General features: G+C 43.7%; 1 protein-coding gene across 1 annotated transcript in view; it reads left to right on the top strand.

Annotated features, from left to right (window-relative positions):
• MYO7A (myosin VIIA) overlaps positions 1 to 15,439 on the top strand; it is a 319,096-nt gene that overhangs the window by 100,946 nt on the left and 202,711 nt on the right. Inside the window, exon 7 of the mRNA XM_078658511.1 lies at positions 15,106 to 15,200. Coding sequence (XP_078514637.1) covers positions 15,106 to 15,200 — 95 coding nt within the window. The remainder of the gene's footprint in view (positions 1 to 15,105; positions 15,201 to 15,439) is intronic.

Genomic DNA, 15,439 nt, shown 5'->3' with positions numbered 1-15,439 from the left:
TAATTTATCAAACTCAAACAATGAAACTATGTGAGATGCAGGCTACATTTAGATGTCAGAACAGAGTACTTAACTCTCTAAGCCTTGTAAGACCAGCTGCTGTTATTCCTTTCTTTTCTATACTCTTCAAACCTGACAGATCTTCTTTCTGTCACATTGGTATATTTTTGAGCCTGCCTCAGGACCATTAACAGCCACAATTTCTTTGTATACCTAGAGGGACAACCAGGTGTGAAGGATCAAATTTCTACTCACTACCATTTTTTCAATTTACCCACAAGGGTGAATAATGTTTTGCATTATGCCCTCAAAACTCTGAAATGCACCTTCTGTCAGTTTGCACTAGGATATTTACAACAGAAGACTCCGATCTTGCCTGAAGCACCATTTCCTAGGTTAGCCAGAAAATGTAGGGCCAGATTCACAAAGGCAATCTGAAACAAAAGTCTAACTTTTTGACTTTTGGTATTCACAGGGGTAATTTACAAGTCATATCTTTACGTCCGCAGTCGGGCCGGAAACTCCGGCTTCCGTCGTACTCTCCGCACCCGGGCCGTACTCTCTGCAACTGGGCCGTATTCTCCAGCTCGTGCTGTAGTCTCAGGCCGGATGAAGCGTAATCAAAGGGTTGAATGCAAATTTTAGAAAAAAAGAACATTACGAATGTGTGATAAATGGTGGAGGAGGTCATGCAAATCAGTTTGGGCAGGGAAAAGGGTGTGACCGGACTCTACATCGTATCCCAGAAAAGTTTGCTCCTTTGCATCATGGTACATGCAGTCCATGATTTGCGCTCCCCATCTGTGTTAACAGTTAGTTGGCCGGAGAATACGGCCCGAGTCGGAGAGTACGGCAGCGAGTACGGCCGAAGCCAGAGATTCTGGCCCGACCGCGGACATAAAGATATGACTCGTAAATTACATATGTGAATACCAAAAGTCGTAAAGTTAGACTTTTGTCGTGGATTGCCTTTCTGAATCGGGCCCTCAGTCTTCGACTTTTCTCAACTCAGTGCCAAGAGGCAGTTCAATCCATATAGTTGAGCTTTAAATTATAGCTGGTCAATTAATCTTTCAGTCAATAAACCACCCGTCAGCAAACCACTCCCTTTAAATCCCATTCACCTATTTATTTTCCCTGTACTGGCACGTACTATATTTCTAAAATCAACTATTTAAGAGCTCATTTCACAAAGAAGATGTACTGGAAATTGTGTAAATTGTCTGTTTAACAAGATTACAGAAAATGTCATTGCATTTCACAATAAGCGAAAAAGAAGTCATGTTGTTCCTAAATATCTTGCACCTAGCAGTACCAGATCAGTATAGACGTTCCTAGGTGTTGTGATCTTCATAGCCAGTAATGTTAGTCTGTACAAAATGAATTGTGTGCATGGTTAAGTTAATGATTGGTATCAACCCAAGGACCACTGGGAAAACTATGTATCCAAGAAATGCACTGTAGTAAGCCACACTTTACCTCTTTTCATTTCCTGGCGATCAGAGATTGGAGAGTTTGACACTCTTTTTGTATTATTTTTTTTGTAGTTTAAAAAATAAAAATCGCATTTCTCTTCTCGCTCCTTGAGAGACTAACATTTCATTGGGTTTTCTGGGTGTGGGAGTACCAGGACTGATTGATTCAAGGTTTAAACCAGGTGCTAAAGCACAATGTAGGCAGACTGTTCAGAAAGAAGTCAAGCCGAAATTGTAGAAATCAGTACCAAAGTAAATATTTCAAGCTGTGCACAACAGAGGAAGTCTTTGCATGGATGGCCACAATAACTTGCAAAACATGTTTGATATGTGGTCATTTTGTCAGGAAATCACTATAATGTAAGGGTTATCAGACAGCAAAATGTCACTGAGCAAGAATGAACTAGATGTCCGTGGTTCTGCCAATTACAGAGATACTAGTTATGGGTAGGATTTCCAAGTATTTAAAGTTCTTCGGGGTGCAAAATCAGACATAGATAGGCCTAGCAAGAAATTTGCGACTGAACTCTTTTTCACATGCCACTTTGAGGTACTCTTCTCCACCCTAAGGACTTAAGTACACATAACAAAACCATTTATTTTAAAGCTTTGCACAACCTAGGCACTCTTTAAGTGATGGGCAGACCTAACTGGCACTTGTAAACCCGGCAGGGCACCACACGTCATGTGACAGTCGTGAGAATGGAGATCACAGTTCTTGACGAGCTCCCACGCAAAAAGAAAATCTCTGTGGGAGAAAAGCACCCAGCTGTTCCACAAGGCCTTGTAACTGCAGAAATACATATATATTGTAGGTTTTCCATGTGTTCAAACTCTTCACAGGTACAAATGAAGGCATGTTAAGACTTTTTGGGATGACTTCTCACCAAAAGAATGCTTTGGGGTTCTCTGTTTTATTGAATCATTGATTTGGGCTAGCCGGTATCTTAAGGTTTACGTAACATACCCCTTTAGCTTCAAGGGTCGCAAATACATTTCTTGATGGAAGAGAAGAAGAAAGAGACAAGAATGGCATCTACCTGGGTGGCTCAGACTTGGTCATTGCTTTTGATAGTAGGTAAAGAGTTTGGAAGTCTGAAAAATGCATAAAGGTTGGATTCATCTTGTCAATGTTAAGCCAAAGAGTCCCTGAGCATCGGCTTCTGGTCAAGCTATGTTCTGCCCTCAGGATAGAAAAAGTTGTACAAAAGTGGGTGCAGTCAGTCCACGCTCACGGATTAAAGATGACCAGACATGTGGTGAGGTGAGACAAGGAGACTAATCAGTACATTCCTCAAAAGCCTGCCATTTCTCTACTCCCTGTGCTGTATGGGAAAAATTCAATTTCGTTTGTGTTTCCCTCTGTCTCCTAAGTGTAGGCATTTCACTCATCCACTGGTGAACTGAGGTTCTGGCCTGTAGGGCTAGTAAAGTGGCTTCTCCTAAGCCCCAAATTCTTTATGAATTATCTAGATGCTAGACATCTATTTATTTGGGCATGAACCCCAGATTTATGGGGAAACATGATAAACCATACATTTCCTGATTGAGCACACCGAAATAGATCCATTTTTGGTTATTGATTCTCATCACTCCTCATAGCTGGCATCAAGATTGCTCTAAATATATATGGCTTGCATTATGTAAAGTAGAATCTAAATAAAGTTGATATTCAAAAACTAAATGAGTTTGCCCTACTGAAGTAAAAAGGAAATATTTTTTGAAAGACCCAGTGCTATATATATAACTCATGTTTCTTCAAATGTCACTAAATATATACTGTATATATAGAAAATCAGAAAACCAGTATGAAAAAAAACTCAAATTGTGGAGCTAAACTATTTCAGCATCGATTTCTCTGCCTGGGGAAGGTGGAATCAACACACAGAGCTTCATTTAGATCTCACCAAACGTGTGCAGATCTATATTTATATAAAAACTCTGGGTGGGCACCACTCTTCAAACACGTGAATATGTGATTCTGTAGCACGCAGGGTTTCAGCCGAAAGACTATTTAGAATACTAAAAACGACCTTTCAGAAGACAACCTGGTTTTTATCGGGCTTCGGCCGGTTCCGGTGAACATGGAACTAGAATGCGGTGTTTTTCAATTTCATTCAACAATCAAAGTTGAAATATCTGATTAGGCTCTATGAGAGGCCACAGAGATACTCATAGCCACAATCTTTAAAGATCTTTAATGCTAGAGACAACATAAAAATCTACCTGGATTAAAACAATTTATAAGGGGCTGCAGGGAAATAGGCTGAAAAAATCCCTTCACTTTTTGGAAGAGGGAAGAATTGGAAGTAATGAAGGACTAAACCTTTTGTCTTACAGAGGCCTTTACCTCCATGAGCAACTTCATAAAACACAGAAAGCTTTCACCCCTTCTTACTGTCAACAGATTACCATCAACTAAAGTAGAAAACATAATGCTGACACACTGTACCTGAAAACAGTATTTTATTTATCAAAGAAAGAATTGTGGTTCTTCCCAAAATCTCAGTCAGGAGGGATTACTTCCACAACCAGCTGCTTCAGACCATAATAACCCCCTGTTGTATTAACCTACCCCATATGTGCCTCTCTGCCTATCAGTTTGGTGATTGCAGTTCAAGGTCACTTACCTGTCTGGCCTGCCCTTCCATAGCTGCATCTTCATCCCCTATGAGGGACCTTCTTCATGGTCCCATGTGCACTCTCCATGCATTAGGGCAGAAGGCTGTGTAATATAAATGCCCCATAAATATAACAAGTGCTGCTGGCCTGCCCTAAATTAAAAGTCTGTGCAGGATCTGACCTTCAAACCTCCCTGGTTGGAGAGGACCTAAATCCTTTCAAGAAGTTCCCTTATTATTTAGGTTTTGGAAAAGGGAGCCCAAGATGCGCCTCACCAAGGTTCTGCCATCCACCTCCCAGCTAGCAATGTATTGTCAGGACTGTGGTAGAAATGCCACAAATCAAAAGGAGGTGCCCCTGCCGCCATCGCAGGAAGATGTCTGCCAAACACCACCCACTATTTGGTGATTGGGAGACGGCATCTTTCACCCTGTTTTCATTTGACCTGGCAAGGAGAAAGGACTGCGGACCATATGTATGAAGCTTTGGTTTTGCGATTCTCAAATAGCGATTTTTAGAGAATCGCTATTTAAGAATCACAAAACGCTATGTATGTAGGATTTGCAAATAATTTTGCGAATCCTACATATTCCTTAATTGCGAATCGCAAATTGCAATTCGCAATTAAGGAACACCTCCCAATGCATTCCTATTGGCCTAGAGGCCCATAGGAATGAATGGGAAGACATTCTCAATTTGCGATTCTCAATTAGAGAATTGCAAATTGAGAATGCAATTTCAAGGGTGTCAAAAGGACACCATGTTGCACCCCTGAAATGTACATGTGTGCCCTAAGGGCATGTATGTGCGCCACCTGGCACTTTGAAAAATGCAAAAAAGTGAATTTTTCAATGAAATCACAAATTACCACCAACCTGAAGTTGGTGGTAATTTGCGATTCCTTAAGGCCAAATTGCACTTTTATCTGTGCTTCTTACATTGTATTTAAGGAATAGCAATTTGCGATTCCTTGAATGCAATCGCAAAGTAAGGAATCGCAAATTTTGCGATTCCTTATTTTGCGAGGCAGATTTGCTTTCATACATACCACTGAGCCAAATTGCGATTGTAAAAGCCGAAATTCTGTGAAATTCGGCGTTTGCGATCGCAATTTGGAATGATACATATGGCCCTAAGATCTGCAGGACGCATCCTATCTCCCCCGCCTCAGGGTATCAATCCCTCTGGCCCAACCACCCCTCTTGTCAAGCTGACAGCTTTGGTGGAGGAATGGGTGGTGATGCAATGGCATAACACAGGCCCCTGCAGCCCTTGCGACACAGGTGGGACCCCCAACCCCTCAGGCCCTCCTCTCTCCCAAAATCTGTCAAAAGGGCCCCATTCCGCCCAAGGCCAATGAATATCTGTGAGATATGGTAGAATCAGAGGCCCCTCTTCACATTCGGCAGAGGGGGGCGTCATTTTATGATGGTGGCAGGGATGAGGCTCAGCCCAGAACTAACAAAGTGCATACTCGTGCAGAACAAGTCTCAAAGGTTGCCCTCAAAGGTTGCACTTTTTGCTGTTAACCCTTTAACTTCCTGAGCGTTCGTAGAACCATGTGTCAGGGTGCTTTTCAGAAAATGGACTCTGAAATCGATCTAATAAGGGTAGCTCCACTGGCAAGTTATTTCATGTACCCTCCTATAAATAAGTTTATGACTTCTGCCAAAAATATAGTCATCAGGGTATGTAAATGCGGCTCTAGGAATGCAGCGAAAAAGTTAACAGAAGCAAATGAAAAATAAATAAGCAACTGATCGGCGTTATGGGCTATGAGGTAGTGACATGTATGAATGAACGAATGTGTATTCCACAGATTTGGGATCTAATTCACCCCAATGTGCATCTTCGTAGAAGAGCGTGAGATGGAAACAAGCGAAAAGAGGAGTGAGGAATGGAAAACAGGAGCAGTAGGAACAGAAAACAAATGAGTTGTGGGAACAGAACATTTACCTTTTTTTGTGTCGCAATTAATTTTATTGGCTTTAATTAAGTACTGAAACATAACAGCAAACACAGTGACATGCAAGTCCAGCAGGGACCCATAGTGAGATAAGCTCTTTTAAAGAAGAGGTAGTTGTTTAAAGATTCCAGCAGGCATGCTACTGTCAGAGGTTCCAAATCAAGCTCTGGATATTGGTAGTTTTAGCAATTTAAAAGAATCAGAGAAAAAAGAAGTGGTAAACATTGATTTAAAAAAGGCGTGGAGGTGTGAATTATCGACTCTGTTTCTTTATGCCCACACGGTTGGACTCTCTATTTTTCGCTGTATGTAACACCCTCCTTCCTGCTATTTCCGGTTTGGAAAGTCGTACATTTGAGGTCTGGGTTTCCTGTTTGGACAGCTGCGGAAACTGATAAACTCCAGGCAGAGGAAAGCGACAGTGAACAGGACTGGATGACTCTGGAAATGTAGGAGGTTAGGAAAAAGCCAGGAGCAATGCATGACCAACTCTGTTTGTCACTATGGGAGTTGTTGACATACAAGCTTCAGCTCGATTTTGGAAAGTCAGTGATGTATCGTGGGTGGCGCAGAACAACTTTAATGCATTAGATGGATGTAAATGCCTTTTTAAGTGTAATAAGGTTTTTAAAGCTTTTTCCTCCTAAAATCTTAATTCCATTCTAACACCAGGTAATGGGAATTACAATTATCCCACTTTGTGTCACTAAATCTCGCTTTAAGGTGATTTTAAATGTTGACACGTATGCTTAAAGACCTCATCTCTCTCTTTGGGTCTTCGGAAAAAGTTGGAGGCCAATTAACAAAGGCGCTTATGAATATGGAAAGCAGTGAGTACTACAGAAATATTATTTGTGTACTCTTACACGCCTTTGTGAATTAACCCCGAAACGTCCTACTAGTAAAAGTGGATAGAGAGCACAATCTTTTCTATTTGTACTACATGTGTATGACTATCCATAAATATTCACATTTTATTCCTATTTTATATATTATGGGGGCAAGTTCACTAAGGCATGTAAAAATTCATTCTTTTGATTTTTTTGTTTGCCAAGTAATATCTCTTTCTATGCCCCAATCGATGATGAAACATTTCTTGGAGAACGTAAAAACAAGCTTTGGCAAAACCAATAGGTCTTGTATAAGCCTGAGCTGCTGGCTATGTCAATGTTTTTTTAGCCATGTCTTACAGCAGCGAGTAGTGCAGCTGCTATGGAGGGTTGGCTGAAAGTAAAAAATAATAAAAAAGCATCATGACACGGTCAGCCCTGGCTGCGTCATAGCGACATTTTTTTGCTTTAGCCAAGCAGCACAGCAGCCACGCTACTATAGTTGCTGTACAACACGGCTAAAAAAAACTTTCACATAGTCAGTGTCTCTCAGATGGGCAAGATGTAATGGCTTTGCTAATGCTTGGTTTTTAACCCCTTCGACGCTGATGACGAGCTGAGCTCGTCATGAGTTACGCCTCTCGTACTCTCATGACGAGCTCAGCTCGTCATGTAACGCGCGTTTTTAAAAAATGCCGCGTACAGCGAGAAAAGCCGCCGCGCGCATGCGGTTAAGGGCGATTGGTACTCGATTGCGCAGATGGGTGTAAGGGGAAAGAATGTACGTTGTTACCACGTGATGTATTACATCGCGGTACTTTACAACGCGTCTTTTACGACGCAAGTCATTACCACGACTTGCGCTGTAGGGGTGCTGGACTTAGGAATAGTTACATTTACTACTCCAACACCAGCCTACGTACAGTAGGGAAGGTGCTGGAATAGTAAATCTACTATTCCTTAGCCTAGAGCGCCCTCCAGCGCAAGTCGTGGTTACGACTTGCATTGTAAAAGACGCGTCTAAACTGCACTGCGGGGTAACATCCGCGTTGTAAAGGATGTTCCCCAAGGGGGCAAGCAACATTGTGGCTGAGCTGAATTTTAAAAAAATCATTAAAATTAGAAAAAAAAGCTCTATGACACTAGGACTGCGCCTACCCTTATGTGAACATCTGCAATTCTTTCGTTCCTCCCCGCTCTACTCCTCTCCCCTTGCTCGCTACTGACCTCTGCCCTCACCTTGTCCTGGCCCTAGTCCCCACCCTGCTTATCCGTGAATTTTCCCTCGTCATTTGAGATCTAGCTATTTTGCCTGATGCCCGATGAAACTACCTGGTTTAGCTATAGGGGAGAAAGGTCGGGGATTCCCTCCTTGGACATCACCTACCCAGTCGGTCTTTAGCCAGACTTCCTTTCATCTCTCCTGTCATCTCTTCCCGCATCCTCCCACTATCTATGTCTCTCCTTCTCTCCTCTCTCAATGTTTTTGAGACTGAACTATTTTGTCTGATGCCCGATGGAGCTACCTGGTTTAGCTATAGCGGAGATGGGCCGTGGATTCCCTCCTTGGTCGTCACCTACCTAGTCGGCCTTTAGACAGACTTTTTTTCGTCTCTCCTTGTTGTATATCCCCTTTCCTCCCTTTTCTCACCCTCCCCTCTACGCTCCATTATTTTGCCCTCCATGTTATTTAAATGTTTCCCTTGAGACCTAGCTATTTGGCCAAAGCCCAGCGGAGCTACCTGATAGCTATAGAGGAGATGGGTTTTGGGACTCCCCCTCGACCATCACCTACCCAACCGGACTTTGGCCAGACCTTCCTTCGTCTTTCTGCTGTATCTCCCCCACCCCTTTACCCTTACCCCCTTCCCCTCTACACTCCACTTATCTCATTCTCTATGGTATTGTAATTGGTTTTCTAGCAACTGGTGTAAATTGAAACTGATGTAATCTTGTAATTTTGTTGAACCTCATGTAAAGCGCTCTGATACCTCAGGGTCTAGCCAGCGCTATATAAAACTCTTTAAATAAATAAATAAAATACATAAATGAAAGCACTCTTTTTGTAATGACAGATAGTGTTAAGACAAACATGCGCAGCGGGAGTAGAGTGGGATGGGGCAAGGAACATGGCAGACAGTTTGAGGAGGGCAGGACGGAGCAAGCAGCCTGAAGGACGTCAGGAGAAGGGTTGGAGGTGGCAAGCAACACCACTTATGACTTGGGGGCGGCAAACCACATGAAGGACAGTGGAAACATATGAACTCTTATGAGGTGCAAGTAGCTCTGAAAGTGTAAACAGAAGAGAAGAGACAGTCAAACCGGTGCATACTGACCAAAGGGGAGCAGGCAAATGACAAGAGACGAAGAAGCCAACCAATGATAAGCAACTGATGGGCTCTAAGACCCCTGTAAGTAAACAACATGTCTTACAAGTGGCAGAGCATGCGCTGTCTCAGGCGAGCCCTAAACACATTTTAAAGCATCCCTGCCCTTTGTCTAATTCCCAGCAATCCTTCTGTTGCAGCTTTATACTGTGTGTTATATCTTGTTCCTCATCATGCAATAACTAATCATGTTTGTGAATAAAGAGACTGTGTTAATAATTAGCCAAGCAGTACCCCTATGCGCCTGTAGGTGGCATAATTCAGTTCTATGTTTGCGTCGTCCGCGCCAGAAGTGATGTGCGTGGTATTTATATAGGTGCCACCTCGGCGCGCTGACGTCCATTCTTTCCTTTCCATGCCAGATAGCTCTGATCTTGATTGCGCTCCCTGTCAGTCATTGTTTGACTGGCCTTTTTCAACTGGCCCTTTTCGACCTTTTGTCAACTTTTTGCCGAGATTCTTCTCTTGGTGTCACCTAAGACATTAGCTGGTTTCAAACCATGTGCGGCCTGTCACAGAAAAATGTTGGTAACAGACCCCAACTTGGTGTGTTTGTGGTGCCAGGAACCAGGACACTACTCCAAGGCATATGAGGACAGCTGCGCCATGCATCAGAAGGCGCTGAGGGAGCGATCCTTCAAGCTTCTTGCCAGCTAAAGTCGGTCCACTCTGCAACTCTTGATGTCCCGTTGTGACATTGCTTGTCACACTCAAAGTCATCGGGTAATTAGGGGAAATCCCACAAACGCGAGAAGTCGCAAAAGTCCAAACATTCCTCGGCGTCCCCACATCTGTCAAAGTCATCCAATGAGACAAGGGAGCATCAGCACTCCGACTCTGTGAGTCGAGGGGTCTGAACCTTCTTCCGATCTACGCTTCCTTGATTTTCCCAGAACAACCCCCGCCAGGTTAGGAATTTTATACAGCCATGCACCTCATTTTTGGGTGACACAGCCCCTCTGGAGTGCCTTTGGGCCCCAGGGCGCAGGAGGGGCCCCTACTGGAACCACACCAGTGGGTTCACCCTCAGCATCAGACGGCCCCAGGGATCCCCTGCTGGATCCAGAGCAGAGTCGCCGGTGAGACGCATATCTTCCTCGGCGCCCACTCCAGTGCTGATGCCCCCGCTCCATCGTCATACCCAAATTTGACACAGCACCGACCAAGGAGATCTTCCCCAGAGCAGAGCCAGTGTCTTATTTAATGGATAGCAAATGACACACAACGGACTGCAGACCAAATCAAAACATTCACCCCCAGTCAAGAGATCTGGGTTAAATCCATCATTCTTTTGCTCACCATGCCACCCCAGTTTAGACCTGGCCATATGCAAATCAGTCTTGACCCTGTGCCTCATGGTAACATGAGGCACATGTGCCTCCTTAATTTCAAAGATTGTCACTCCTTTCCATGTAGGCCAAAACATAACCTTACTTGCGTTCTTTGCTCCACCTCATCTCTCCAAAGAAGAGGAGGGACTTCATGACCTGGACCCAAAAAGAGCATTGTTGTTCTACGTTGACCGCACAAGAGAGTTCCGTGTGGACGATTGTAAGAAGCTGGCTCTTTATATGATAAAGCAAAATTAGATATATTGTGTAAAGAGTCCAGGGGTTCCCTTATAAGTGAACAAGGGCTTGTGCTAGCAATCCCAAGAAGCTCTTCTAGGGGGTAGTATGGTCGAGCAGCCTTAGGCTTATCAGAGGGGAGTGTTAGACATTCACAAATACACACAATAACCAATAAATGATACACGACTCCATAAGGAGATCAAAACCCATTTATGAAAAAAACACATATCTTTATATATTTTTAAGCACCAGAAGCAATTCGTTCAGGTAAGTGTGTTTTGCAGAAGAAGTACTTTTGTATTCAAAAAGTCGAAACTTAGAGTAATTTTCGGAAGCTGCAATGTTATCCTATTGAAGGAAGAACAAGTACGGCATTCAGGTACAGTACAGTGACTTATGGGACCAATCTCTAGGAGTTAAGGTGAGTGGTGGGTAAGTGAAATGCAGCACCAGCAGAACACCACAGTGGCACTAGGGCGGCCGGGTGGAGGAGTGAAAAACAGCATTCGATGCCCAATGTTACTATATGTTGATAGGTCTTCACGTAAAGAGGCTGTTGGCTTGGACTGGGAGGCCGGTCAGGCTGAACCACCAGGGGGGCTCAGGCATCATGATGCTCTGGGACGTAGGGACACCTTTGTTCCTCTTCTCCACAAGCCAGGGGCGACTGGTTCAGACGTGTCCTTAGGCGTTGCGTTTTCTTTACTGTGAGCTGTTACAATAGAGGGGGCCGGCATGCAGAGGCTGCAGGCAATGTCTGGAAGTCTATGAGAGGTTACACCACACTAGATGTGTTATGCTGAGGGCTGGGGACCATGCTGGCACCATTGGCCAACTACACCACAGGTTTGGAGCAACAGGTGCAGTGGTGGCTTTAGGCGTTGGGTTTTGGCAGTCTTTGCAGTCCTCTCAGGTCTCTTGGGTTGCCTACAGAGTGCAGGAACGCAGTTCCTCTACTCCTTGGGAGTTCTTGGTTCCTGGGTGAAGTGCTGACAGGTCTCCCAGGCTTTGGAGACTCAGCAGCTGCAGGACAAGTTGTCTTTTGGTGCAATTGATGTAGTCAGCAGGCAGGCTGGCAGGGTTGGTGCCAAGTCAGTTGCTGGGTCTTTTGTTCTCGCACTTGCGACTCTTCGTGTCGTCTTCTTCTTTCAGGCTGGAAGGATCTGATTTTCTGGTGCCAGGGACCCCCCTAAATACTGAATTTAGGTGCGTTAGGGAAATGTAGGGTAGTAGCCAATGGGCTACTGATCCATGGGCTCATTACACCCCCTATATGACCACTTCCTGTGGGAAGTGGACATAATCCTACCCCAGAGTTCGTAGGTTTGCCATCACAAAGATGGGCACCACTGAAAAGTCATGTCCACTTCAGATTAGGCCACCTTAGGGGTGGTACTAGACTGAGGATGCTCACACCTACCTGACTAGCTAATTTCCTGCCTGCCCAGTGCCAAAGGGCTCTGGACAAAGGGGGTCAGCTTCCTCGCATGTGAGGGGAGCCAGATTTGCATTTCAAAGGCAGGAGCTTCTTTGAAGCTCGCCTGCCTAGGAGTGCTAATGAGGGGAGGGTGTGTGAAAACCCTCTTCCCTTGCAGGCTTTGTTTTTGACCTCATGTGAACAAAGGCCCTCACCCAGGGAGATCAGAAACCTGTCTCGGGTGGTAGGCTGACAGAGACCAGTCAGCCAGCACAAAAGATGCTGGTAGGTTTTCAAGGGCACGTCTATGATGCCCTCTGGGTACATGTATTAATGTATTAATAAATCCAACACTGGAATCAGTGTGGGTTTATCAATATGAGATGTTTGATACCAAACATCCATATTTTAAGTGAAGCCATCATGTAGCTGGGGTACTCATTTTCACTGGTGTTCAGCATATATTCTAAAATGGCTTTCCTGTTCACTTGCACTGGGAGTAATGGAACTGACCAGCACAGGAGCATATCTACTCATGCATGTGTGTCCTCACAAGTAATATAAAGCACCCTGCCTTAGGACTACTTGGTCTGCTTTAGTGGTGACTTAAAAATACTACATGCAGTGTTAGGGGACATGGTACACAGGGATGTGTGTTATAGCGTGTTTTTACTTTTATCTGCACCAAAACATGCTTCCTGCATTTACAGTCGTGCATGTGTTTGGTGAGAGGTCCCTTAGGGTGGCACAATTCATGCTGCAGCCCTTAGGGACCCTCTCTAGTACCCCAGGACTTGATTATCAGAGGTACCATTTACTAAGGACCTACAGTGGGTGCTAAGTGTATTACCAAATGGGGAAAGCAATTGTACAGTTTTCGGGAAAGAGATCTGACACTGGGGACCTAGACAGCAGGAACCCAGTGCACTTCCAGTCGAAATCACATCAAATACGAGGTAAAAAGTGGGGGTGACCATGTAAAAAAGGGATACATTCCTACAACGATCAATTCTTCGTGGGTTATGTGGGAGCAAAGAAAGGGAAAGCTGTACTGAAAAAAACCCACCTCAAGATGGATTGTCTTGTGTATTAATATCTTCTACGCATTGACTACGAAACAGCCTTCTGAGGACTTGCGGGCTCACTGTACCAGAGCCAAGGTTGCGACCACTGCATTAGCATGCGGCGTTCCTCTCTTGGATATCGCCAGGCAGCAACGTGGGCATTCCTACACACGTTCACAAAACATTGCTGCCTGGACAGTCAGGTCTGTTGTGAAGGGCACTTCGCCCATTCGGTCCTACAGGATGTTTTGTTTTAATCTGAATCACAGTTCCACCTTTGGGGTGGTATTGCTTGAGTATCCTTTCAAAGGTAAGTAATGTGCGGCTAGAAATCTCCATCAGAAAAATAATTTACCTTCAGTAACACCTTATCTGGTAGAGAATCTGTCTAGCGGCAGATTCCTTACCAATCCTCCCCGTTCCGCGAACCAGTTCAGGTATAAGAGACGCCCCTTTCAGGAACTTAGTCTTTTCCACGCCAGTGGTCAGTCCTCAATGTGGCTCTGTGCTCCTGGAATGGAAAGTAACGAAAGTAACTGACGTCAGTGTGACGCACGTCACTTCCAACGCGGACAACTCCGCTGATGCAGAAGCAAACAACGCCACGGCACGCAGCGGTCCTGCTAAAAATCTTCATGATCCAGTCTGATGTCTAGGGATATTTAAAGGTAAAGTATTTGCGTCCAGATAAAGCCTCTACCAGGTAAGGCGTTACCAAAGCTAAGTAACTTGTTCTTTTCCACTTGTTCACATCCCTACCCCATTGTATTGGTGTGGTTTCATGGAGAAAAAGGCTATTCTTAAAATATTCCTCATCATACAGCTGTTCTTGGTTGCAGAGCAGTCCCCAGGCACCATCACACCGGAATCATAGAGGTAGAAAATGTGACCATACACATTCTTTGAATCCTGGACCATCACTGGAAGTGATATACTAAAACGTTTGACCCCAGTAAATTGCCATTGCACATGCAGGAATTTCAGAATGTTTTCTTTGTTTCATAATCATACACTCCTGTGTATTAACTCTGCTCCTTATGACCGCTCCTTATGAGAGTGCATGGTATGAATGCATAGTATGCAGGGATTTCAGAAGTCCTTGAAGAAGACTGTTGACCTGGTTGAGGATCTAATGAGGCCAAACATTTTGAGTGTATAAATAATTGATTAACATCCATATCAAACCTTTTACATCATATCTAGGGTACCCACCAAATGAAATGCTCTTCCTTAGGTATACTCCAAGATATTGTAACAAAACATGCGTATCTCTGCTTCTATCTAGTTTAAAATGTATCAGGAACTCCCAGAACTGGTTGGGTGATTCAAGGTGGTATGTACCTATCCAAACATGGGAAAATGGCCAATGATCATGCATTCCACAAAAGAAAGTGGATGATGTGAGTTCTCATGATGCAAGAGGATACCATAGGTGGCCTCTCTATTCATAAGACTTATGCAGTTGTTGTGTAAGGTATGTTTCTTTAGGGAGAAGGTGCATTGATAGGTCTTGCTCCCTTCCTTTTCCTTTAGGAGGAATTTTAGACCCAGGTTCAGTGCATCAAAGAAACTAAGAAATAACTTACAATGTATTAGAATGCATACTTTTATGTGTAAACAATGCCTAAATATAGTTTTCACAAATCATTGTGAATTCTAAATATTATAAACAATATTGTGAACAAGTTCATCAACTCATAAACCACTTGAATTGTCAAGAAAAAGAAAACAGTGAAAAATCAAATAACCGAAAAACATATTTTTTCTTTTTAGGACCATCATGATATGCTTCTGGAGATTGAAAGGGACAAAGCTATCACCGACAAGGTTATCCTCATCCAGAAAGTTGTTCGCGGATTTAAAGATAGGTAAATTGAAAACTGTGATGATCTTTAATGAGGGATGTTTTCATTGATACTCCAAAACAATATCTAATTTAGCAGTATGCACAACTGACATGCCGACACATCATTCGTAAGTACAGACCTTTCAATAAAATGGAAACAAAACCGGATGCTGAGAAGAAAAACTAGTGGGAGAGAGTAGGTTGATTTGGTTCTGCAGAATTGTCATAGATCTGTAGAGACTATTTGGGCAGGAAACACGT

This window comes from Lissotriton helveticus, chromosome 8 (assembly GCF_964261635.1).
Source record: "Lissotriton helveticus chromosome 8, aLisHel1.1, whole genome shotgun sequence".
Classification (NCBI taxonomy): domain Eukaryota; kingdom Metazoa; phylum Chordata; class Amphibia; order Caudata; family Salamandridae; genus Lissotriton; species Lissotriton helveticus.
Note: the sequence above shows the minus strand (reverse complement) of the source record. Positions and strands in the feature narration are given on the sequence as shown.